The sequence below is a fragment of the Puma concolor genome, chromosome A2 (assembly GCF_028749965.1).
Source record: "Puma concolor isolate L17-30 chromosome A2, mPumCon1.1.hap2, whole genome shotgun sequence".
Lineage (NCBI taxonomy): Eukaryota > Metazoa > Chordata > Mammalia > Carnivora > Felidae > Puma > Puma concolor.
Window position 1 is genome coordinate 87,566,350 of NC_141668.1, and position 27,678 is coordinate 87,594,027.

General features: G+C 35.5%; 1 protein-coding gene across 11 annotated transcripts in view; it reads left to right on the forward strand.

Annotated features, from left to right (window-relative positions):
- MAGI2 (membrane associated guanylate kinase, WW and PDZ domain containing 2) overlaps positions 1 to 27,678 on the forward strand; it is a 1,355,992-nt gene that overhangs the window by 1,000,555 nt on the left and 327,759 nt on the right. For all 11 annotated transcript variants that reach the window (XM_086696830.1, XM_086696832.1, XM_086696831.1 and 8 more), the window contains one exon: positions 13,350 to 13,407. In XM_086696830.1, the coding sequence (XP_086552956.1) occupies positions 13,350 to 13,407 (58 nt within the window). The remainder of the gene's footprint in view (positions 1 to 13,349; positions 13,408 to 27,678) is intronic.

The window sequence follows — 27,678 nt, forward strand, 5'->3', positions numbered from 1 at the left end:
TCTGGGCCCGACCTCTTCCCTAAGTTTTCCCTCCTAGAAGCTTTACAGGCCAAGATTCATGTATTACTTCATCTCTAAATAAGACCTTGCATCCTGAAGCCAAAATGCCATTCCTGGTCCCACACAGGTGGCAGAACTCTGATAGACCCTCCCTAAAGAGATACCTGCTTTGAATTACCAGGCTTTTGTAAGTTTCCTGCTGTAATAACTTTATGCCTTACATTCCATTGAAAGCCAAATGCCCAGTATCTACAATAGTTCTGAGATTGTTGTGTTTACTTAGAAAGGCAGATTCTCATAATGAATGGAGTCCACCTCTGCAGCCTCCATAATGCCCAAAGAACCTATCAGCTCTCTAAGGTCACTATCAGCTTAAGAACAAGTGTCAGTCAGAGAGAATTTCATCAAACCTATCCTTTCTAGGGACCTGTGCCTCCTCTCTGAATTATTAAATTCTAGTCTGGCCTTAGGTCTAAATCACTAAAATTAATGTTTGTCCCACCCCCAAACCCTTGAAACTTTTGTTATTGCAACTTTTTGTTCAAGAGGATCCTAAATGCCAGACCCACAGGGCTTCCCAGTGTAAAAGGCATAAGAACTAATGTAAATTAACCCCAAGCTTCAGAAACCAGTATCCTGAACTGCACTGTCAGGAAAGCCTACCAAAATTGTGCAGCATTATAAATACAGTTATTCTCCAACCTCAGTGATATTTCCTCAATGCTTTTATCTTCTGAGTCTTTGTATAATGAAACCCTGACCCCCAAATCTGTAATTTCTCTAATACTTGCCTTTTTCTTATCCTGTGTGGTTAGCAATTTCATATACAGTTAGGTTCATTTTCTTTTGTTTATATTCAATTTTAGGGTATTTTTTTTCCATCTTATTTTATTCAGTTTTGTTTTTTCGAATAGAAGCACATTGATGAGGTTTGTAAAGAAGTACAAAGAAGCCTCCTTTCCTATCCCTTTGACTTTATTGTTCAGGCCCACCTCCTTTAAGCAGTTTCTTTAGTTTCCAGCTCTTTTTTGTATACCTTTTTTTTTTTTCCAAGAATGAGCATAGGAAGGTTTTCGTTTAGCAATCTCTCCCACAAATCACTATATCAGATCATAGAGATTTTTCCCATAGGTTTTGCAGCTCCGTGTGCATATGCTGTGTTTATTTAAACTGTTATCCCTGATTGGATATTGAGGTTGTTTCCATGGTTTGCTAGTAAAACAGTACTGCAGTGAATAACCTTGTGTGTTTCTGAGGTTTTTCATATTGTTAAAGATGAAACTTTAGAGATATTTCTTAGAGGAATGACTGTTGTTGGATCGAAAGGTAAAATGTGTCCATTTTATGCCAAATTCCCCTCAAGAGAGGTTGTGTTCATATTGACCAGCTATCAGCAAGATATGAGGGAGACCAGTTCTTCCACAACCCTGCCAAAAGGGTGTGTCCTCGAGGTTTTTTTTTTTTTTTAATGTTTATTTATTTATTTTGTGAGAGAGAGTGTGACCAGGGGGAGGGGCAGAAGAGAGGGAGAGAGAGAAAATCCCACAAGGGGCTCAATCTCACCAACTGTGAGATCATGACCTGAGCCAAAATCCAGAGTAGGAGCTTAACCGACTGAGCCACCCAGATACCCCTGACCTCAAGCTTTTGAATTTTTGCCAATCTGATAGGTAAGCAGTGGTATCTCAATATAGTGTTAATTTGCAGTTCTCTTGTGATGAAGGAATTGGGCATCTTTTCACATGTGACGATGTGTGAATACTTTTTGTAAACTGTCTATTCCTACCTCTTGTACAATTTTGTATCAAGTTTTTAGTCTCTTTTTTCTTTTTTTCCCTTCACTTTTTAAGAGTTTTTGTGTGAAGGAGAGCAGCCTTTTATCATTGATAGATGTTACACATCTTTTTGTCTCAGTTTGTCGTGTATCTTTTAATGTTGACTTTGGTGTTTTGGAGTGTACAAAGATTCTTGTTCACTTCTATGTAGTCAAATTTGTCAAGTTTGAGTCATAAGAAAGCCTTTCCTCACACCCAGTTTATAAAGGAATTTATCTCTAATATTCATATTGTTTCATTTGTTTCTTCTCCATTTAGAGTTTAGTATTGTACATTGACTAAAACCTGTCTATTTAAGCTTCTCTATCTTTATCGGGGCCAATCATGATAAATTATATTTTCCTAAGAAATTATCCATTTCATTTAGATTTTTGATTTTGTTAGCATATGTTTGTGCAACATATTCTACAATTTTTATGATTGCTTCCCTTTTTTTCTTTCTTACGTTGTTATATGTGACATCATTTTTTAATCTTAAATTAGTATTTATTTTGCTAATTTTTAAAATGAAATAGGGGCGCCTGGGTGGCTCAGTTGGTTAAGCATCTGACTTCACCTCAGGTCATGATCTCGTAGTTCATGAGTTTGAGCCCCCTGTGGGGCTCTATGCTGACAGCTCAGAGCCTGGAGTCTGCTTTGGAATCTGTGACTTCCTCTCTCTCTGCCCCTCCCCTGCTCTTGCTCTGTCTCTCTCTGTCTCTCAAAAAATAAATAAATGTTAAAAAAATTTTTTTTAATAAAAAAAATAGGGGCACCTGGGTGGCTCAGTTGGTTAAGCATTCGACTTTGGCTCAGGTCATGATATCACAGGCCGTGAGTTTGAGCCCCACGTCAGGCTCTGTACTGATAGCTCAGAGCCTGGAGCCTGCTTCAGATTCTGTATCTCCCTCTCTCTCTGCCCCTACCCCGCTCACACTCTATCTCTCTCTCTCTCTTTCTCAAAAATAAATAACCATTAAAAGAAAATTTTATTTTAAATAAAATGAAACAACATTTTGATTAGTGTTACTAGTTTTCAGTTATCTACCATATGACTTTTTTCTTTTATCATTTGTATTCCTTTTTTGTTTTGGGGATTTTTTTGGGGAGGAATCCCTTTGTTATTTCTTTTCTATATATATATATATGTATATATATATATACATATATATATACACATATATATATGGCATATATATATATATATACATATATATATACATATATATATGGCATATATATATATGACATAAAGTTTTCTCTGATCAATTTTAATTATACCCAACAGATTTTGCTACTTAGTGTTTTCTTGTTGCTTCTAGAAATTCTGCAATTTCAGTTTACATTTTCTTTTTGACACAAAAGTTGTTTATTTAGAGTTTTTAATATCTAGACAAGAATTCTTTTGATTATGATTTTATTATTAATGTCTATATTTTATTACCTTATGGTCAGAGATTCCTGTTTGTGTTATTTCTGCTTTGTAGAATTTATTAAAACTTTTGTAATATATAAACAATTTTGAAGAATGTTCAGTGAGTACTTGAGAAGAATATATATTCTCTATTACTGAGGTATAAAACTAGAAAAAGAAATAGGAAGGGAGAACTATAAGATTTGTCTAATTAATTATACTCTATTTAATTGCTCTATATCTGTCATTTTGTCAACTTGATCTATCTTAGACTGAGAGCTGTCTTAAATATTTGTCATTAATGTATTTCTATTCCTTCTTGCAGCTCCTGTAGTTACTGTTTTATAAAAGTAGTTTGTATTATTTATCATACAGATATTTACTATTATATCTTCATTATAAATTGCGACCTTTATTGTTATAAAGTAATGTTCCTTATTCTGGTTAATGCTCTTAACTTGAACTCTAAATCTGATAGCAAGACTATAATCCTGCTGTTTTCTTTTTTTCTATCTGTCTGGTATATCTTTGCCCAAGTCTTTATGTTTAGCTTTTTTGAGTTACTTTATTTAAATGTGCCTATTCTTTACAGCATAGAGTGGGTTTTTTCTTTATGAGCTAATCAGAAAATCTTGAGAAAAATAAACTGCATTCATTTCTATGTTTTAATGGTCATATTATTTTATGTTATATTTATTGACCATATCATGTTCTATTGATTGTGGCCCTTTCTCTGTGTGGTCTGTTTTCTTTGGGGTTTTGTTTGTTTTGGTAGTTAGAATAGTCTGTATTTGTGTTGTAATATTTACCTTTATTCTGATACCTTTTTATAAGGCCCTGTTCACTTGCTAGCTTTAAGTGATACTCTGGCTCTCACCTTGTAACAAAGCAACAATTAATCCTTGTTCCCACCCTTTGTCCTACACTTATATCTACAATTAACTGTATAATGATTACTATCATTCTTTTTCTCCAGTCATTTCTTGGTTGAATTAAGGTTGGTTTAATTAAGTAGTACTTCAGGAAGGTTTCTTGGATACAGTATTCCCCAAGTTCTTGCATATTTTAAACTCATGTGTGTGTGTGTGTGTGTGTGTGTGTGTGTGTGTGTATTTGAAAGATAAGTTGGCTGGATATAAAATTGGCTCACCGTTTCTTTGAGATTCTTTACAATGCTACTTCACTGTTGTCTATGCATGTTGTTCCTGAAATGTGATATCAACTTGATATTTTGTTCCCATTGTAAGGAACTTATATTTTACCCAGTTTTTCCTTGACTTTTTTTAAGTCTAATGGCTAACTGGTATATATCTTGAAATTGACTGTTCTGGGACAATGTTCCAAATACATGGGGAGACATTTCAGCATACATAGTTATTTTATTTTTGGATTATAGTTTCAAGTATTAGTTCTATTGTTTTCTTCATTCATTCCACTTATACATGTACTGGATCATCTTTAGCTTTTATATTAATGACTATTTTTTGATTCTTTTCACGTTTTGTTTGTTTCATTTTGTTCTCTTGAGTATTGTCATGTTTTTTTCTTAATGATGCCTATTATATTTTCAATTGAATCTATTTCCTCTTGGACAGCTCATAATTTAGTTTCAATTTAAAGAATTTTTTTAATGTATTTTCTCATTTTGGTCAACTCTACTATCTTTCTGATTTTTATCTACTCAGAGCTTTTAAAATTTTTATTGAAAAAGTTGTTCTATGTATATAGATACTTGTTTCAAAATATCTTGAGATTTCAATACACTTTTCTCATTTGGGTTTTTGTTTTAATTTTCTTCTGAGGGAGGATAGCAAACTATCATTAGCTGCATCATTTTAACTCTTCTTTCTTATTTTGTAATGTATGAATGCTATCTGCTATTTTCTATTGATTTTGAACTTTTTTTTTCATAGACCAGCAGTAACAGTTTTATATAAGCATTAAGTTTTATATAAGCATACTACATTCTTAGTTCAGGAGCACCCTCTTCTGTTTCTTTTGTGAAGTACTGATTCTTTAGTGAAAGACTTTTTGCAGAGGGAGTAGTTGGTATGTCTTATGATCCTAGAATTCTGTTTTGTTTCTGTGATGCATAATTTCTACTTCATGCTTTTTCTATCAAAACCAAATTTCTAAGGGTCGTTTCCTCTATTGATATTAGCTCTCTCCTCTTCTTTTGTTGTTTTTTGTAATTTTTTAATGTTTATTTATTTTTGAGACAGAGAGGGAGAGAGACAGACAGACAGACAGACAGAGACAGATCACAACTAGAAGGGCAGAGAAAGAGGGAGACACAGAATCTGAAGTGGGATCCAGGCTGTGAGCTGTCAGCCCAGAGCTCGACTCTGGCCTTGAACTCACAAACCAGGAGATCATGACCTAAGCAGAAGTCTGACAATTAAACCACTGAGCCACCCAGGCACCCAGCTCCCTCTTCTACTTAAGCAGTGCCTTCCTAAGACTCCACTTCTCATTCTTCTCACTTCGAAACACCCTGCACTTAATTTCCCAGAAGCTATGTTCTGATCAACAGGTCTGCTATCAGCATTTCACCACTCCAGATGGGAATTTATCTTTCTGAGGGTGATTTTGCCTTTTTGTTTTCACTCATGGCTCCTGGAGTGCTCTCCTTTTTACTGCACACTATCCACCTTTCTGATCTGGAATGGGCTTCTGAGCTGACTCTGCTGGTTTGAGGCATTTAAATCTCTACTTACATATAACTTTTGAGTTTACAGTGTTTTCTTCCTTCTAATTATGTTGTAGATATGCATTATGGGTGGTTTTATTGCTCTCTTAGTGGATATTTATGGCTTTTCAGGGTAAGCAGAGAGGTTAAAATTTACATGTCAGCCTTTACACTATAGAAGCCCAGTATCCTTCCATAAATAATTTTAAGTGGATGATGATGATAAATAGATAGATCGATGAATGGATTAACATAGACTTACAGAGGTTAAGAGGAAACTGGAGATGTATATTTCAAATCTTCAGCATATATTTGCTTCCTGAATCTTACTTTATAGCCAGACCTTCTCCAAAGCTCTAGGAATATAGAGAAAAACAGTAGGTTCATCACGTTATGAACTTCAAATGAATTTTGCAAACTTAAACCAAGTATGACTATTTCTGAGTCTTTACCAGACAATATCCTTTTTTTGTGCCATGCCTTTGAGCCTCCACTCCTTATCACTATCTCAAATAGATTACAGTACTCTGCCATCTTTAAGTTAGCATTGCAAAAGTTCGCATCTGTATTTGCTAACTTTTTTCCAGGCAGAAAATGGCCCCTGAATGATCAAAATTTTATTGAGTGCACATTTCTTCATACATCAATATTAAATGAACTTTTTTAAAAACCAGAATGTATTCAGAATTTACTTTTATAATTACAAATGCATTTTTGAATACAGGAAGAGACAAAAATATAATAAAGTTTATTAATAAGAAAAATTCATCTTTTGTATATTTTATTCTGGCATAGTATCCTTCTCTTCCTTTTTTTTTTTCTCTTTAATTCTAAAAATGTATTTCTTATAAAAACTCATGCTGAGGACTCTTGTTTAAACTCACTTACACTCCTAATAACTACTAAAACCCCTAAGAACTACTTAGAAGCAAGTTATATCACTTTTCCAGAAAAAATTTAATATCATTCCTAATTTGTATACTGTGTATACAGAAAAAATGTAATAAAGATTGGAGGAAGGGGCTTAGTCGGTTAAGCATCTGACTCTTGATTTCAGTTCAAGTCATGATTTCATACTTCATGGGATCAAGCCCTGCATTGGTCTCTGTGCTGACAGTATGGAGCCTGCTTGGGATTCTCTCTCTTCCTCTCTCTCTCTCTGCCCCTGCCCTGCTCATTCTCTCTCTCTCTAAAAATAAATAAGTAAATTTTTTAAAAAAGACTGGAGGAAAATATTTTAACATTAGTATTAGCTATTACCACATTGTTTGCTACGCACTGTATTATTTGAACTAAGGAAACTTTGTATGTTTCTTATGTTCTGTTGTAATGTTATTACCTCTAAAACACAACAGCAAGAGCCTAAATTAAAAAAAAAGTTAGTCCGAAAATGTAATATAGGGTTAATGGAAATAGTTTCCCATTCTGGATTTTCCTTGTTTCCAGTATTTTATTACTCTCTAAATTTGTCTGCCTTTCTGGCTTTGGAGAGAATTTTAAGCTACCCAGAAGGATGGGCCTCCATACAACCTTGTATGAATTAACATAACCATGTTGTGGCTCATGCAGGACAGTGACCCCAGAAAAGGAACAAAGCCTGACTCCAGATTTTAAACTCATATTATTCAATCTGTATGTTCTAAGATTCAAGATGCAGTAACACTTCAACATAAATGTATTTACCTTGTTTCTCCAATGAGCAGAAAGATAGGCAACAGAAAAAAAAAGGTAAAATAACAAAATTGAAAGTCGCTTTGAATTGTCTATTGAAAGAACTCAACATATTATAAAAGAATATAAATACAAAATCCTACATTCTTATTTTGTATAAAAAATTAACATCATTATCAGATTGAACATTAATGAAGTGTGGGTAGAGGTCCTCTGATAGTGAGAGTTGTAAAATAGCTTTTTTCGGTGTTTTTATCGAGAAGGTATTTTAGATTTCCAAAATTTGCCAAAAATACTATAATGTTTCCATGTATCTCTCACCTAGCTTTCCCCTAATGTTAACATCTTTCAGGAGTATAATTACTGAAGCCAGGAAATTAACATTAATGTAGACTATCAACTAATCTATAAGTCTTACTTGAATTTTACCAGTCATCCCACTAATGTCCTTTTTCTGGTCTGGGACCCAATCCTACAATCCAATTAGTTTCCCTGTCTCAATAGTTTCCTTCACACTGTGACAGAACCTCAATCTATTTCTCTGTTTCATGACCTTGACACATTTGAAGAGTATTGACTGGTTATTTTATAGGGTGTCTCTCTATTTGATTTTGCCAGATGTGGCTTTGTATCTACCAAAAGGGCACAGGCCACAGCCATACCCTATTATTTTGTGAGTGGATTCTTCACTTGAGGGCAACCATTACATTGATCTTCCAAGTCAAGTCACTTGAATCTATTTTGAAGAAAATGAGCAGGATTCATGAATCCTTTGGGAGATAGGTCACAGAATTGAAAAACTCAGAGATCAAGTAGTGATAGCAGTGCTTGAGATTAAAAAATAACATAGAGTCAAGTATGGGGTGACCTTTCCAGGACATATGCAAGATGAACCAGAGAAGTAGACGGTAGAAAAGAAAGAAGGAGAGGTACACAGTGGAATTGGAACTGAAAGAAAGAAAGAGAGACATAGAGAAAAGAGGCACAGTTTAAAAGACAAAGTGAGTGAGACAAACAGGACCTTTCTGAGATACCCTAAGGTTTTATATTCTAGCTAGATTTTTTACATCTGTCCAGTATTTGAGTCCCATTTCCAAAAGATATACTGTCCTTGGATTCTACATGTTTCCCAGTTGCAGCCTGAAAACTGCTTCTTGTGTGCTAGCATAAAGGAGGCTTGGTTTTTTGGCAATGAAAATAGACATAACAAATAAATATAAACAAATAAATAAATTGGAGTAAAACAAATAAGCAAAAAATATATATCATGGTGGCTATGGCAGAATCCAGGCATAACTGGATGCCCCTTTCATCTTTTGATCTTCTTACAGACTAGACTTACTACGTTAATGTAGACCTTAACACAGACTTTTGCAGAGTGGATCATGATACGAATATCTAGTCACTGAATTTGCTCCATGGTTCCATGGCCTGAGGAAAATCTCAATTAAAACAGTTTTTAATGCATCATTAACCTTGTTGATCTCAAGTGTTTATTTTCCCTTGTTTCATCGTATATGTTATTCTTTCATTAGTGTGACCTTAATCATTCTCAAATGTGTCGGGTATTGTTGAATACAGTACTCTAAATAACCCAAGACCCAAGAGCTCCAAGCTACATGCTTGCAAACAGTACAAAATTGGAAATTCTTTTTCTCAATCATTAGCATAATTTTAAAGAGAAGCAATTCATTTTTAAAAACTAATTCACAAGTCCAAATAGCTCATTTTCACAGTGAAAGATGATTCTTAACTTTAACTTTTCATCATCTAGATATATACTGTTCAGCTTATAATCCTAAGAAGTTTATTTTATGAGTTGTCTTTTTATGAGTGAAGAAAAACTTGTGTTTTTTCATTGACATTCTAGCCTAGACCTTTCTTTACTACTCAAGCAAATGTCATTAAGGGGAATGTACACATACACATTAAGGGAATGTACACATACACATACACATACACATACACATACACATACACATACACATACATGTGCACACACACATGCACACACACACACTCATATACACACATACAGAGCATTTAAACATTGGTTGTAGATTTTTATACCCATTGTGCCACATTTATATATGAACTGATGAATGTATCTATTACTGAACCCCTTGTAGATATTTAAAATAAAATGAATAATAGCTTTTATAACAGAGGGTTAGTGTATCATCTTGTCTCAAAATAAGTAAATGAAAAATTAATAAATTAATTAAAATGCAGGCTCTGGAGTGGGACATAGGAGTTTAAAACTTGAACAATTAACTGTCAGAATCTTTTGGTATCTTCATTTCCTCATCTTGTAATTGAGTGTGATAATAATGTACCTTACAAGTTAATTTTGAGGATTAAGTTATTTGTTTTTTATAATGTACATAAACAATGCCTAGCACATAGCATTTAGCTCTCATTATGTTTTTTTATCTCTTCTCACCTTGGGTCAAATGTGGTAAAAAATATATTTAAAAAAATGAGATTATAATTCATTTATCTGAAATAAAATGTTTAATAAAAATTACTTCCTCCCCCCCAAAAAAATCGTGAGTCAAGAATCACTAATAATGAAAATACTTCAATTTTTAGAGTATAAATATTTGTAATATATAATTTTGTTTTTGAACGAATTAATAATTTATTTTGGAAATGTAGAACAATCAAGCAAACAAACAAAATACATTGATATATTAGGCAAAGCAAATCATATTCCCCGTAAATTCTGATGAATACTTCATGATGGCAAGTGACGCAGGATACTAAATAAATAGTTTCCAGAACCTTTTGCACTGCAAATCTACAAAGATGAGGAATCAATTAACTCAGTACTTTGGGGATGCATTGCTTAGAATTAGTAACTTACTCAAAGAATGAGTCAAAGATAAGGAATAAGTGAAGAAACAGTTTACATTATAAAATATAATTTTAAAAATTCGACCATCGTATGTTTCCATATAACAATACCATTAAGACACAAGACTAGTATCCATAAAATTAAGCATGTTAGCTGTTTACTTTATATATTATTGAATGTGATTACTTTACATATTATTGTATTCATGAGATGATAAACCTATTATAAATATGAGTCCATGTATTCAGCCATATTAATAAATTGCCATAATATCAGTTGCTATCCTCTGTATATTCTTTTACTTTTGCTGCTTGTCAAGGGCACCCAGTAGATATCTGTCAAACAGATTCTTCTTTTTAATAGGCAAATTCTCCAATAGCTAGGGGGATTTGGTGAAAACCATCTGGACTGTTATTGTCCTTAATCTAAATTAAGTGTGTTTATGCTGTGCTAAACAGAGTGTCTAAATTGATATCTAAATTGGTTAAGATCACTGGAAGCAAAATACAAGGATTTTCAATTCTGAGTTCTTTAGGATAAATGAGTTAACACATGGTAAGTCCATCAGTACCTTGATCGTAGTGAATATTCAGTAGTGCTATCATGAGCATTTTGAAAAAAAATTTCTTAAGGTACTCCACAATTTAGTGTTATATATTCATTCAGATATGACTAATCTAAGAGATATAAATAAAGCATAGCTTAGACTTTATGTTAAAACAAGATAAAGAAACACTAGAAAAATATCTTCAGTATTTAAGTAGGCTCCAATGACAAAACCTAAGTGAAAACGCTGAGAAATTTACCGAATAAAATTTAAAACATCTATGTGTAAAAGAAAATGTTCAAAATTAAATCTAAACAAACTCAAAAACACATATGCAACATGTGACAAAGGATTAATATCCTTAATACATAAAGAACTCTTAGGGATTGACTTTTAAAAATGAGAAATGTACAAAAGAAAACACAATTGCCTGAGGATAAACCTACAAAAACTGTTCTAACTAGCTAGCAACCCAAGGAAGGTAACTTAAACCAACCACAAGTTGCCATTTTAAAATCAGTGTGGTTGGTTTTTAAAATAATGATACACAATACTTTATCTGAATATTCAAAAATTCAAAAGCTCTTAAAACTGTCTTTTGTAACTCATTTGTCAGCAAAATGTGACCTGACCTAGACACTCTGGAAACAAAACAGTGCTCACTGATATGAAGTAGTCCTTATGTGTGCCTCTTGGTACAGATCACATAATTTTGGCTGCATAAATGCTCATGTATTTGATTAAAAACTGCTTCCCCAGACTCTGCTTGGAGTATTATGGGACAGAAGACATTTGCATCGTGTTAACTTCTGAAAATCAGAAAACTTCTTAATTCTAAAACCTAACTGTCCATAAAAGTTTTGGATGAAGAATCGTGGACCTGCATTTGATTCGATAGTACCGAAAAACAAAATTATTCATACACCCCCAGTGAGATTATAAATTGTTCTATCTTGTGAGTAGCACAGTGCTAATCTGTCAACTTAGATCAAAGACCATAAAAGGGTAGATGCCCTTTAATCCAAAATTCCACCTATAGGAATTTATTATGACTAAGTTACCAGGAAAATGATGGAAGACTTAGGTTTAGTGAGTCCAACACAGCTGACATATAACAGATAAAAACCGGAAAGTCCCAAATGTTCAATAACAGAAGAGGTAGTGTTGTACAGACTCTAGCCATACTGCAGACCACCACCTGCCACTAAAAGTGGCATTCTGCAATAATGCTCATTCACATTGAAGATGCCCTTGATACTCTGTCAAGTAGAAATAACAGGCTATGAAAATGATGTGCACTCTGTGATCTGATCTCTGAAAAAATGAGTCACAAATACCTATGTATGAAAATAGTTAAAGGATATCCACCAAAATATTAGCAGTGATTATCTCTGGATGGTAACACTGCAGATAATTCTAATTTTCTGTCTATAACTGTGCCTTGCCTATAGTGAACATGTGTTATTACTGTAATAATAAAACTTTTAAATTTCATTTAAACATATCATTGAAAGCATGCCAATATATCTTCCTTAGCTTCTAGGTGCTATGCATGTATAATTAATATCTACAAAGAAAAATATAATACTCTTCATATTTATAGGTGTTAATAATCATAAAGGCTCCAATGTATTTGGAAAACAGTATCATAAAATAAATCTTGTTTTCAAATAGCATGTTTTTGCCTATAGAAGCATGTACAGTATTATTGATATTTTTAAATGTGTGTATTAAAATTAACCATGAAGAATAGAAAAATATGAATCATATTGCCAAGGAAAGTGGGTTCAAAATTTTAGACTTTGAAAACCATGCCCAGAGAGTATATTGGCAGCATTCAAAATCTGGCCTGTGTGGAGAGAACAGCCAGCTAACCATCTTGAATTGTGGAATGTCAACTGAGAACTTATAATGCCTTTGTTTCAGTCATCAGAAACTATTTGCTATCCTCAGAAAGGTATTTTGAAAATATGATCTTTATCCTGAAATGCTCCTTTTAACAATACAAATAAATAAGAAAATGGTATGCACTGTCAGGAAAGCAATTTGCCTTCTGTATTGCCCTGAGTGGTGATAACGTGATGACGTGCCATCCTACTGCTTGGCGTGGCATCAACAGCTAGCCCCAGCAGTATATCTGCAGAGAAGAGAGCTCTGTGTTTTAACTGCCAATTTTCAAGTCATTGCTTCTTATAGTTCATGCAATACGTGTCAGAATGTTAGTGCTGACTCTGAATGCTTTCCTCCACTTTGGTAGACTGCTTCTGCAATACGTGAACAATTAAATTATATTACTTTTTATTAGAAATTGTGATATCTGTTGCTTATTTACTGAAAGAAATAACTTTATTTTTCAGAGCTTCCATATGGCTGGGAAAAAATTGATGATCCCATATATGGCACTTATTATGTTGAGTAAGTCTTTAAGTTTGCTATTAACTTGTTATTAACATGTTGTGAAATTGTGTTAGTATTTCATTTCTTGAGCATGTGTGGCTAACAGCCCTTTTGTTTCTCTTTCATCTTACTTTGAAATATCCACAAAGACTCAAGCATCACCAGCTAGCTGTATTTTCCTTCTCCAGCTGGCTAATTTGTCATTCTTTTCCTTTGACTCATGATTCTGAAACACCAATTGGAAAAGTGTTTCACACTGTCCTCTAAGTGAGTGATAATTAAAGTTATCAAAGTAAGTGCCCTTCATTTTGCAATCAAAATGTTGGGAGCTGGTTAGTTGTGCAAAAGAGATTTTCTATTAAAATAGATTTTGAAACCAATTAAATAAAGCAGCTGTATTTTCCAGATGAAGGTTGAAATAAAATTTAGAATTTTTTTTTCTCTTTTAAGGCCCCATTTCCAATTAATATTATTCTTTCTGCAGATTGGACTTTTATGTTGTCTAATGGAGGTTGCATTGCTTTAATGTATAGTATATGTACATGTATAATGTAATGTATATGTATGGTATAATATGAGTTACTCCCTCCATACATCATTTTATTTCAAATAAAGCCCCTATTAGGGCTTTATATATATTAAGGAAAATCAAGTGATATTCATAACTTCCAAAAGTTAAATATGCAACTTACTTTTCTAGAACCCCCTCTTCTGGTAGAGAATTTTTTTATTCTTTCTATTGTGTAACGTTTACGTTCTTGGGTGAATAGCAAAGCCTACATGTTGCTTATGAGAAGTTTACTACCCAAGAGATGCAAGGACTGAAAACCTAGAGGTGTTCACATTATTTATCAAGATCTAACTCTGTTTTCTCTAATCACATTCTTTTTAACAATAATAATCTAGATGGTGAAAGGTTAGTGATCAATGGCATTATTGCTAAATTGTTTTGGTAATAATATTCAGTTACGAAGCTTTTACTAAGTGTCAAGCCCTTCTTTGTGCTGGGGAGGTGATGATGAGTAAGATCTGTGAGCTTCCTGCCCTTGAGTATCTCCTTCATCTTCATCTAGAAAACCCCCAAATTTGGCATCACTGTCAGTCATTTAAAGTCAAGATGAATTCACCTCATTTACCACGTGCGATTTTCTTACATAATATCTAGTGCTCTAATGTCAGGGGATACTCAATAGATGCAAAAAGTAAAGTGAATTCCTGGAGGTATCACTAATTGCAAAAATAAAGGGACATCACTTGCGTATACTTATAAGCCTCCCCCTTAGTTCTACTATATTGTTAATCAATTAAGATACACATATTTTAATAATAATATAGCTGCAGCTTCTGGATTAATTTATCAACATTATAGGTCTCCAATAAATGCTAGCTGGTCTTAATTCACTAAATCATGCTGTACTATGCCTAAGACTATTACATCTGAAATCCAAGATAACTCCATGTAAGGAAAGAAAACTGAGGTATGTGACAAACCAGATCTCATGTTTAATACACTTCCTTACAGAATTCATTGAATAAGAATTTTTTTCTTTAGTCCAAATATTAGCAAACTCCAGTAAGAACCAGATAGCAATTTTTTTTTTTTTTTGCGGGGGGCATATGACTTCTGTCATAACTCTTCTGCTCTGCCACTGTCACTTGAACGCAACCATGGGCAACACTTAAATGAAGGGGCATAGCTATCATCCAATAAAACTTTATTTACAAAAATAGGCAGCTGGCCAAATTTGTCCTGCTGGACATAGTTTGTTGGCCCCCACCCTGTTCTAATTCTTCAGGTTGTTCTCCCATGCCTTCAACTGCTTGCAAGCTGGCTTCAATGTGGAAAATAATACTTAACTCAAACTTTTCTTCCCTGTCTTAATTGTCTGTCATAGAGGTGAGACACCCAACACATCAGAAAGTAATGCTTCCTACCTTCTTAATCATTGAAGTTTGTGTTGTTCAAGTAAAGATCTGCTGTGGTAGACCCCTTGTAATTAATTATTGAATTGGACACTAGCTGTAACCCTAAAAGACAATTGTCCTAATTATCTTTATACTCCAAATGATTGTCTTTTCTTATTTGCTTTTGCTTAAATTATATTTCTGTCTCTATGTCTCCACTTAATTTTTCATGTATCACCACCATAGTCAGAAAATTATTCATAATTTACCCTGTCATATCTTATATCATTAGATCAGACCACCATATTTAGTAGTTTTAGATTTCAAGTGAATGTGACATCATACACACAGGTCTTAGTGAGTCAGATTGTTTTAACTTCCTTTAGGTTGCATCCAGTTCTACCACTTGTCATGGCTTTTTCCCCATTACATGATTCCGTGACACATACCAACACCAATTAGTAGATGTGTGGGGTGTATCTGACCAACCAGAAAATTGAGACACATAATTCAAATCTGAAAATAATTTTTAAGTAGAATTATATACCAATATTTCTTAGAAATGTCCTTTGAAAAAAATTATCAAAATAATTAAAATACCGCCATTTATCCTATATAATGAAAACATTACTTAAAATCAGGGATATCTCCTGTCACAACAAAGACAACTTGTCCATTTTAACTGAAATATATCTATTTATGTGGTTTGTTTTAACTGTTCCAAAAAAACGTGAATTGCATCTCTATTACACTATTATTTTCACAAGGTGTGTATTGGTTCTAAAGTAGTCTTATTGGTGGAAACTGTGTGAAGTGGAAACACTGCATATTGAGTGTAGTGGTTATTCACCACTTTCAGCCCATAAAGTATTTTTGTTGAATAAAGGCCACCTAATTTCGTATAGTTACACCAAAAAATAATAAATGTCTAATTTAAGTTGTTATGTCAACTTTTCATTACAGATATCATTATATATAAGATACAATATACCTAGATTAAGACACTGTTTATAATTGTAGTGATAACATTGGTATCAATATCTTGGAATCATATACGTTTGTAACATTAATATTCAGCTAACGAAACAGAGCAAGATGGTCTTCATTGTAAATCTGTAGTCCAGAAAATATTGATTCACTAATTCTATTAATAATGATGGACAGCGGGTTTTCTGTAGAGCTATCATTTTTTTTGGTGTTTAATTACACACTCACACAATTAGAGGTATGGTTACAAAATATGACAAACATTCCACCTTCCCACCTAGTGGCCAAAAAAGCCTGTGCAGGGACACTAGAAGTCTAACTTAGCAGCCTGTCACTCTGTTCAAATAGACCAGTGTCTGGGAGCAGAAGTTTCAGAGTGGACCCTCTGTCGTCAGCAGGGCATGTTGGATTGAAATGTGCCTCTGGCCCAGTTACACAAGCACTCATACTCCTTGTCAGCCTCAGACAAGCAGATAGCAATTCCAGCGATCTATAGGAGGAAAGTGTTCATACAACTCGAAACCGAAAAACCTGAATTGAATAGGTTTTGACCACTATTACCGATTTTACCCTTCTATGCCACAATTCTGTCCTGTGCAAAATCACTTTTAAGATTTTAGGTTTATTATATTCAAAAGTCAGAAGAATTATCACCACCATCATCCTTACCATATCATCAGAATAGTTGACATTAATGAGTGCCTAGTATGTGCCATGAACTGGGTTAAGTGCTCAACAGTCTTTATTTACCACATTTATAATTCTCACTATAGTGATAAGGAGGTAGATTGTCTTAAGTGTAGAGATAGGAAAATCCCAGCTGATGAAGTTATGTAACTTAACCAGTATCACACATTATTGAGAGGAATGGCTGTAATTTAGACCCAGGCACTCTGACTGTAGAGCCTAGACTCCAAGCTTTTGCTCAAAATGCATCCCATAAATTTAGCATAAGCGTGTAATGGTCTGAACAAGCCTCTGAAACTCATCACTAAGAAGAATGAGGGGTCCCTAGAGAACATCTCCCTGGCCCACCTCTAGTACAGGTTCACAGTGAAAGGAAGGTGTCCAACAAGGGGAGGTCATGTCGCACACAGCCTGCGAGACTTTTTTTTTACATTTTTTAAATTTCATTTATTTATTTTGAGAGAGAGAAAGCACATGCATAAGCAGAGAAGGGGCAGAGAGAGAGGGAGAGAGAATCCCAAGCAGGCTCCTCGCCATCTGCACAGAGCCCAACTCAGGGCTCGATCCCAGGAACCTGAGCCGAGATCAAGAGCTGCACACTTAACCAACTGAGCCACCCAGGCATCCTGAGACCATCTCCTGACCCAAGCATTCTGAGCCTTTAGCTCCATTAGCAATGACTTGAGAGTGACTCTGGACAAGGTGACCACCAGGATTAAGATTTGTAAGACCTGAAAGAAGAAGAGTTCATATTGTGTGGACCTTAACATGGGATGTTGGCAGTAGTTTGGAGCAGCAGAGGCAGCCGCACAGCTCTGCATTTTAGAGAACAATGGGCCCTACTCAACATCTTCCCTTATTTCATCTGCAGACAGGGCAGATGGACCAAGTTTCTATTCTATGGAACAGCAGGCAGAAGTTAGCCCGATTTCTTCTGACAGACGCCAAATCCATGATAGCACAGTACTTAGCAATGTATTAAGAAGGCCTACAGTTGCTAACTAGAAATGTAACTGTCACTGTTCATACAGAAGAGAAAAAAAATTTTCAATGAGAAAAGTGCAAAATGTAGAGTTGAACAGCTGTGACTTTTGTACAAATGTGGTTTTTTTCTCCTCTTTTGTGAAATTATGTCTGCTGGGTACATTTTGGTTTCAATGGCAGTTACACAATTTGCTTAACTAGCTAGTCCAGAAGACACAATTTCCTGGAACAGCTTTCAGGCAAAGCTGCCTCCTCTGTCACAGACGGAGAAGCAAACCATATAACCACAGTTAAAATGATAGTGGGGACTGACAGATGTGATTTTCATGTAAAGGTTTTATAAGTTTTTCATGTGATGTCACGCATCTGCTACCATAAAATGTTACTTGTACACAATTCCAGAAAGTCTGAAAGATACTGCATAATATCCTCAATGTAACATTAAATGTAAAAGGAAAATCACATTCATTTCATGGTTAATGGTGAGTATTCGTCATGATGTTGCAAGTTGGAAAGCAGTTAGAGAGGATTTTAACTCAATACCATATCTTAAGAATGTTTCCCTCCTTCATGCCTTTGAGTAGTTTTCTAAATTTTCCAAGAAAAAACTTCCCAACTTTAGACTTTTTTAAAAGTCAGCATGAAGGTAAAACATTTCCAATTAGAAATAAACAGATAAGAGTACCCTTTTAAAATCTTGTTTGTCCTTAGAGACTTTTTTTTCCTATACTGAAAGTTACTTTTTCAAACTTTCAGTTTTTTTCTGTCAAACACTGGCAAACTTTTCTTAATGCTATCAAAACAGCTGTTTAACAAAGAAATCCTTTCCCCAACTTACAAATGTATGCAAGAGAAGATGCTAAACTGAAGTACCATGCACTTGCTCTGTGATGTTCTATGCTATGGTGAACTCCAAATCTTGTCAATAGCATTTGGTAATATCATTTACTATCAGTTAGTAGCCAAGCGTATGGGCTACAGAGTTTCACAGTATGCCAGTCCTGCAGCTTCCCAGCTGGGAGATCTTGAGTAGACACATCATGGAGGAGGAGGATGAAGAGGGGGAGAAGGAGAGGGAAGGCACAGAGGAGAGGAGAGGAAGACCTTTTATTGTGAGCTTACCACATGCCAAGTGGTATTCAAAGCACTTTACACATACTAGCTCATTTAATCCTCGCAAAAAACAAAAACAAAAAACCTTTGAAGTCTGTATTGTTATCCTCACTTTAGAAAGAAACTGCGGTACAGATAGTTTTACAGGTGCTAAATAATAGAGCCAGAATTTGAACCTGGATAGTCTCATGCGACAGTTGGTGCTTAGAATTGACACGCATTGAGCAAGTGCTCAATAAATGTTAGTTATTTTTATTTTGTGTGTCCCAATAACATGGATAAGGCTTCTCCTTATGGCATTACTTCTGCAGTTCGTTCATGATTACACTATACCCCCAAAAGTGAACAACTCTAAGGGAAATGATTTGATTTGTAAGGAAGATGCCATTTAATTTCATGGTGAGAGCATGCCACATGGAATAAAGAACGGTGTTTCTTTAGAATTAGTGATCATTCCGTAAGCCCATTGAAATCATAAAGCAAGGACTGCAGAGTATGATGCTTCTGTGGCTTCCAAAGGGATTGAGGTTTCAGACTAATTCCTAAGGACGTTATTCTGGTCATAATTATCTATTGTATATGTAATCTCATATAGCTGGGATTTGTGAAAGTAATAGTAGAAATAGTAATGTTTAAGGCATTATTTTAACTTTTAATGTGCTTTCACATCCATTATCCCAAATGACAGTCACAACATTTACAAACAAGGGGACAAGTCCTCTGAAGACTTCACTGAGTTCTCCAAGGACATCTGGCCAGTTAGGCTGAAGTTTGATGAAGTCTGATGCCCTATACAGCAAAGAGAGACTGTTCAGTAGAGTAGCTATATTTCTATACTAATATAAAATGTCTTTACCTGACAAAATATTTTCTCATATTCATTAAACAAGTATAAATCAGCTCATTTCACAGCTGAACAAAGGGAACAGGTCTATTGAAATAAATGTGGGACATTTGATCTCTTCTGAACTACAAGTAACTGTTTTGCTAAGTCAGCAGCTTTATATTTTTACCTCCTCTGCTCTGAGCCAGGCCAGTTTCTTCCTTTGTGCTGTCACTCCTTTCAGCCTGGAAGAAACAAGCAATCTGGTCTTATAAGTGAGGAACACCCTAGCTTCATACACATCCTCTTTGCATTTTACACTAGCATTTCTTTAAAAAATATATATAGCTATAGATATATAGATAAATGTTTATTTACTTATTTTTGAGAGAGAGAGAGAGAGAGAATGCACACGCATGAGCAGGGAAGGGGCAGAGAGACAGGGAGAGAGAATCCCAAGCAGGCTCCATGCTGTCAGCACAGAGCCCAATATGGGGCTCGATCTCACAAGTCATGAGATCATGACCTGAGCCAAGATCAAGAGTTGAACACTTAACTGACTGAGCCACCCAGGCACCCTACATTAGCATTTCTGATAGTATGTAATTGGCGATTCCTACTTACCTCCTCTGTACTACTCACTCATATTGTATAAATTTCAACTGGCTATTAATTTACTTTCCTAACACTACAGTTGAACCACAGATCAGAAGAAAGGCTTATGGCTTCCTTTTACTCTTTATGCCAGATTCCCTCAAATATTTTTAAACTGTGATCCTTTCAATCAAAGTGAAGTCCCATGTCCAATCTTTCTTCTTACCACTACCATCCAGTCGGGATCTGAATGCACACCCCTCATCCATCCCTCACCTGAGATCAGAGATAATTTGTCATGCTGTGAGGCCCTTCACCACTGCTGCTTCATTCTAATATGATCAAAATGTGTTCTGTATTCTAGTTACCTTCTCCTCCCCTGAATGTCTTTTCAAATGAAGGAAAGAAAACTTCTAATTAAAAACACTCTTATTAGAAACTGTTTGATCTCATAAACCACCTTATTTAACAAACCTTCAGGTTCCAAATAAAGAATGTTCTGAGCATCCAGAAGTTTAAATTGGTTTAATTGCAAATGGAATTTTAGAAATAACAATGAATTATTCACCCTTGGCATCAGAGTTACATATAAATGTTTTTTAAGACAATTTTTACAATTCTAATGAATTATTTTCTTTGTCTTGAAGTCAGTAATGAAAGACAGGGGAATTATTACTCCAGCATCAACTTTTCTTTGAGAATATATTTATGAATATATTTGTAAAACTTTGGGGTTTTTTTTGTCTTTAGGCATTTTTTTATGAATCTAGCAAATTAAATCAGGCTCTTGTCAGGTGCTTCTGCAGAGGTGAAGCATAGGCATATAGCCCAGTAGCACACCAGGTAGAACAGAGCAGAGGAACTTGTCATGGAGGCAGCAGTGTGAGGGACACAGTTCCTGAGCCCTCAGCATTACAGGGAGAAAGAGGACAGGAGTAGTCACAACCAGAAACACCATGCTGTGTGCTCCTGAGGAAAGATCATGCTTCTTCCTTCTCCACCATTTTTATAGGACCATGAGAACTTGAAAATAGCCTTGGGAACAGCAGGGAAGACAGTCTGCATTTGGGGGACCTGCTGTTCAAGGCAGTTGCAGACAACCCTTTGAGCTGGATATGAGCTGTGTGGAGGATATTATTCCTGCACTGAGAAGACCTACAGCCCTGTGGGAATTGCTGTCCCTGCCATTGGAGGAGGGGACTCCAGTCCAATGGAGTTCATAGCAAGGCAACACATCAGAAAGCTGCTACTATCTTCAACTGGACAATCCTGTTTGCCTCTTGCCAAGCCAAGGCAATGTTATATAACACATAAAGAGATCATTGTTATTATTCTTTCTTTTTAAAATTTTTAATGTTTATTTATTTTTGAGAGAGAGAGAGGAGGGGGGTGGACAGAGAGAGGGGGAGACACAGAATCCAAAGCAGGCTCCAGGCTCTGAGCTATCTCACTCATGAGCTATCCCACTCATGAACCATGAGATCATGACCTGAGCTGAAGTCAGACACTTAACCGACTGACCAACCCAGGCACCCCAAGGTCACTGTTATTATTCTATAATTTGTAGAACAGTTAGCTTCTATAGTTTAGCTATTCTCTCTCTGGATTAAACATGCTAGGCTTCTTGTGGGTGAACTGCAGATTGTTGTCTCATGCTACCAATCCGTATCATCACATACTTTGGAGTCCTATCTTAGACTAAGTTCTAAAGTTAGCACATAAAGTGAAAATTCCATGGAGTCAAAATTATCCTAAAAATCCCTCAGGATCACAGCAAGTAGAAAACTAGCATACTGAAACAACACAGCCATTTTTTCCCCCAGTGTTAGAAAAGAATTCTTTCTGGAATTAAAGTACTTGGCTGGCATTTAGGCCTTTTTAGATCTTTAATGGATACATAACTAGAATCACATTCAGCTCAGAGAGATGTTAGTACTGTCAGGGATGAGGGAACTTAGTCAAACCCAGGAAGTGGCCTATTGATGTCATCCTTTGGGCAGCCTATTATTGAATAAAACAGAGGATGGTCACCCTAAATGGGTAAAATGTAATGCCCCTCCACCCCCACATGAGAACTTTAGTCTCGTCTTTTTCAATATACAGATAATGGTATTCAAAATTCATGCTGTGTCACAGACCATGATGTTAGTAATACTTGTCCTTTTTGCATCCATGATTTTGAATTCACAGGCAAGTGCAAAATTATACTTAACCTCCCTGGCTTTTATCTGTCAAATGAGCGGTTTGGATTAGGTGATTGCTAAGGTCTCTGCTAGTTCAAGGAATATCTACTGTACCTTGTGTTAACAAGGATAATTTTGGCCATTTTCCTGTGTGAGCCTCATTATTTTCTCATTATAACTGCTGATCAAAGAATACTTAAAATCTGAAAGCATTTTCTTTCAATTTCCACTTGTTATTTGGCTAGACAATAACATATACATTACCACTTTTTGAATTTTATTTTAATGGTTTTAACCATCCCATCACATGAGTGTTATGGAAAGAAGGCTTCCAAAAAGGGTGGATTATTATAATAGAATCTCCTCACAAAGCTATGGAAAAAATATAAATGTACTTCGTATCTACAGACATGAGATGGTGGTTACAATTGTCATTAAAAGGGCAGAAAGATAAATATAAGCTTATAAACAAAAAGTCAGGGTAAGAACTATTATCAAAGCTGAATACATTCGAAGGGAATGTTGTTTTCCCCTTATGATGTGAAGCGATATTGTTAAACATTATTTATTAGTAGTGTTTAACAGGTGACTTTGCATTTAATTAGACCAAATGATATTAAAATAGATTCAGCTAATTGTATACTAAAAACAGGTGGATTAAAAAAGATCTATATTATAAGATTTCACATTTAAATTCAATCTAGCTACATAAGATGAACTTCAAAATTGTCAGGGGAAAAAAAAATACTCTACGCTGTGGCTTAGAAGGTTAGCCAGCTCTACTACATACAGGCAAAAGAAAGTCAATTTGCTGTGATGAACCAGTGAAATTAGTTTTGCACTAATGTAGTCTAGAAGAAACTCACCATTAGGTATGTAGTTTCTGACAGCTTATTAAGCACCATTTGTTAAGTTCATCATAATGTTAAAACATTAGTTCAGATTTCCATTAAGCACAACACTCACGTATGGAGGCTGACAAAGTCCCCTCATCCTGTTCTTACTTCCCTTTCTTCCATTTTAATTAGGTGCAAAAAAAAAGGTGAATATATTTTCAGATAGATAAAGTGATAGGAATTATTTTCTTTTTTTTTCTGTAACATTACTTAGTAGTTTACTTTGTGACATTGACTTAATGTGTAAATACTTAGTAACTATTAGTCAACCCAGAAAAGTAATATTAATAGCTAGCATCTATTAAGTTGGTACCTACCTACTTGGTAGATAGTTGGTATCTTACATAACTCATTAAATCATCACCACAAAACTTTATGTTAGATGCTATTATTCATGTTTCATGGATGGAGAAACTTCTAGAAGTCAAGCCATCAAACTACAAGATGAGAATAGAATTACAGCCCAGGACAGGAATTTAGAGACTTTATGTTGTCCATATTTAAGCTCTAGTTAACTCTCAGACTCTAAATATAAAATAACATTAAAATCAACTTAAATTTCTATAATGTTCCATCTTTAAATGCTTTCATACACTTTTTCTGTGTGCTCCTCAAAATACTCCCATGAAGTAAGTAGGATATTTACAGATGGGCCATTGCAGTTCAGAGGTATAAGGGGAACTTCACAAAGGTAGTGAGTGGTGGATTCCACCTTCAAATGTAGCTTAAACTCTGAATACTGATTGGGTCTCAAAACTAGGAGAGAATGACAACTCAGACTCATTGTAAGTGGCTTTCATGTTAGTGAAACCCTAGATGCACACGTGAGATTGAGGATAGCAGAGAGTGCAGATGGCGCCCCTCACCCCTGTTCTTCCTCATGAGTCCACAGCTCACAGATAACCTTTATGTGCCAGGGAGAGAGTTGAGCAGTTCTCTAGATTCCACTGTGTTACCATGTAAGAAATTTCCTGCTGAGTAAGTATCTCATTTTCATTTCTTATTGTATCACTGGACCTCAGTAGGACCTCACATGCCCTTATCAAATTTGAGACAAGACATGCATATTTGTGTTATTATTGACTCCCTCATTCTCACTCACATACAACCTTAACCTGTTCATAAATATTAGTGCCGAATCATCTTATGATCGATATCATAATTGCCAGAGACATGACTTATGTTCGACTTCCACAGTTTAAAGAGCAGAGTTCAAGAAAATTGAGTTAAGATTAACCCTCAGTGAATCTGAAAGGCAATCCTTGAAGGAGACTTTTCTGGTTTAAAAACCGCATTATGCAAAGCCAGGGCTCCTAGTTCCTCACCCATATTCTCATTACCATTTCATTTTTCACAGTATGCAAAACAGACACACACACACACACACACACACACACGTTTTCTTATGAAACCTAAGTCCCCATTTCTATGTACATAATCTATGGGTGGTCTAAAAAGAACAAAATCATTTCATAATCAAAATAATGTGCCATATTTTAAAATTTTTTGCCCTTTTTGCATCCATTTCCCTGTTGTAATTTACAATACTGTGAAAGTTACCAGTTTCACAATGAATTCTGGTGAAAAGTAGTTGAGAATCGCCTGGATAAAGTATATTAAGGATTACAAACATAGTCCATGCCTGTATATATGTAAATTATGTCATTTGAAAAGTGTGTATTTGTGTCAGAACCACATAAATCAGTATTGTTGGATTTGGCACTACACAGAGCTGGGCTTGAATCACACACCTGCCCCTTGCTGTGAGATCTGCAGAAAATCATTTACCCACTTTGAAGACCACATGAATTAAAAGTACGGAGCCTGTTTAGCTGAGGGTTTGGCATATAGTGTTTGTTCAATGAATAATAGTTCCACTCCCTCTACCATTCACCATTCTCCCTTTATTTTCTCCTTTGTTTACAAGGCTGACATTCTTTCTTCAAACAATTGTTTTCTCCCCAAATTGTGGCATCTATTAAATAATTTAAATCAGAACAGGAACTAAGTAACTTTAAAACTGCAAAATGGAATGCGCTTCTGAAATATTCAACATCACACCTTTCATCTTTATTTAACGATTCAGAATGAAAAATATAAACTCAGCCCGATGTGGGAGCCTAAATTTGCCTTCCTGGTGCGTATTATGAAAAGGAACAAACACGTTATGTGAAAATACATACCCCATTACAGCTACATGGAACTATCATCTAATCTGTATGAAGCTTTGCTCTTACAGTAATGGCATAATTTTAAACGTTGTATGCTAATTATGTGAAACTCTGCAACAATACTTGTCCTACAAAAAACAACCTATTGAAAACAACCGTGGAGTAATTCATTTCCACCTTTCTTTGCTCTTAGTTCTGCTAAACCTTTATTCTCTATTCCCACTACTTTCTTTATTTTTTTTTCCCATGCCTTTCTTCCCAGGGTCCTTACCTTCCCAGAACGAGAGCCTTCTGCCCACACTCAGGCCCCATGGTATCATAGTGAAAGTTTATGCCAAGTATCAAAATAAGAGTGTTTTTTTGTTTGTTGGTTGGCTTTCTAGTTCCTCCTGCATCACTTTCCAGTGTGTAAAAGGAATAGCTATATATTTGATTTCCCCCAGTCCAGGCAGTAATAAAGACCCAATAGTCAAACATAATATGTTTTAATATCTTTCTCACTATGGTTATTGGACCTGGAAATGTTGGGAGTTTTGGTACCAGATGGAATTGGAATTATCTTCATGTCCAGTTGACTGTGAGAATCGGCCACAGTACTGCCCCCAGTCTTGTCCATCCCCCATTTATTAGCACTCTTTCCCTGGCTTCCTCCTTCCTGGTTAATTGCAGATATTGGTGATGTTGTCTGCATGATTCCTCACTATTCTGAGTGTCTTTGCTAATTCTTTGACTGTCCTTGGAGTCAGGCTCCAAAGTGTTCCTGTATCCATGGCTTTGTATGTCTATCCTTATATGTGAGTGATGTATGCAGTTCAGAGGACTTAACACTATAGCATGATTCACATTTTAACAGCACATAAATAATTTATTAATCAATAACAATCCAGTTCAACACACAGAGTATATTACAGGTCAGGTTATTCTCATACCTCCCAGCACATGATAATGTCTAGTTCCCTGGACAAAGGTATTCTTCATAGTCCTGGAGCACCTCTTATTCATCCAGGAAAGAACAATACCTAGTGCATTGGAGGTGACCAGTAAAATGGTGCTGAAAGGATTGAGAATTCTAGGGAGCACCACAATTTTCCAATCTGGCTGATATGGTAAAACTCATAATGCACCCCCCCCCCCGCAAGTTCAGGAATAAGGCATATCCTCCATGATGAAGACTTTCAGAGCTACAGCTATCCATTAGACTTAAGTCATAATGGAAGTAGGGAGACTTGCTGACAAAACCAACCCCCATACCATGACTTGGAACTGGTTTTCCAGTCTTGTAGCTTTCATCCTCTTGCTCTACCTCCGGCTCCCACACCAGCCACAGGCAATCATGTGCATCTGTGTATTCACTTGTCTTCTACTCTAGTTAAACAAAACTGAATATTCCTAAACGCTTTTGTGTCCCCTACTCTCTTCCTCAAATGCCCCCTCTCCATCTGGCAAAATGCATTCTAGAGCCTCCTCCAGTGTCCCCTTTTTCTGAGGCTTTCTCTGAACCAGCAGAAAAGTCACCTTTTCTTCTCGTCCCAATTTACCCAGGACTGTCCCAGTTTTAAAACTTAAAGTCTCATGCCCTGAGAAATCCCTTAGTCCTAGGAACTGAGGTGGCTGGTCACCTGACTTGTTTGTCTCCCCAGTGGAGTAATGTGCCCTGTCGGTGAAGGAATTGTGTCATAGTCATGTTTGTGTCCCCAGCGCCTGGCACACTGATAAATTAATGAACTTAAATATGAGACTTGAAGGACAAAGCCATTCAATCATTGTTGGCAGATACCAGTGGAAGATGATGTATTAGTCTTGGCTCTTAATACAGAAAGATCCTGGAATAGTGCAGTCTTCTAGTTTCCTTCTAGATAAGCTCTATCTTACCTTTAAGTTTATAACTCACTTTTTTTTGCTCAATTGAGAAGCGAGTTTAGAAATACCTTTGATAATAACATTGC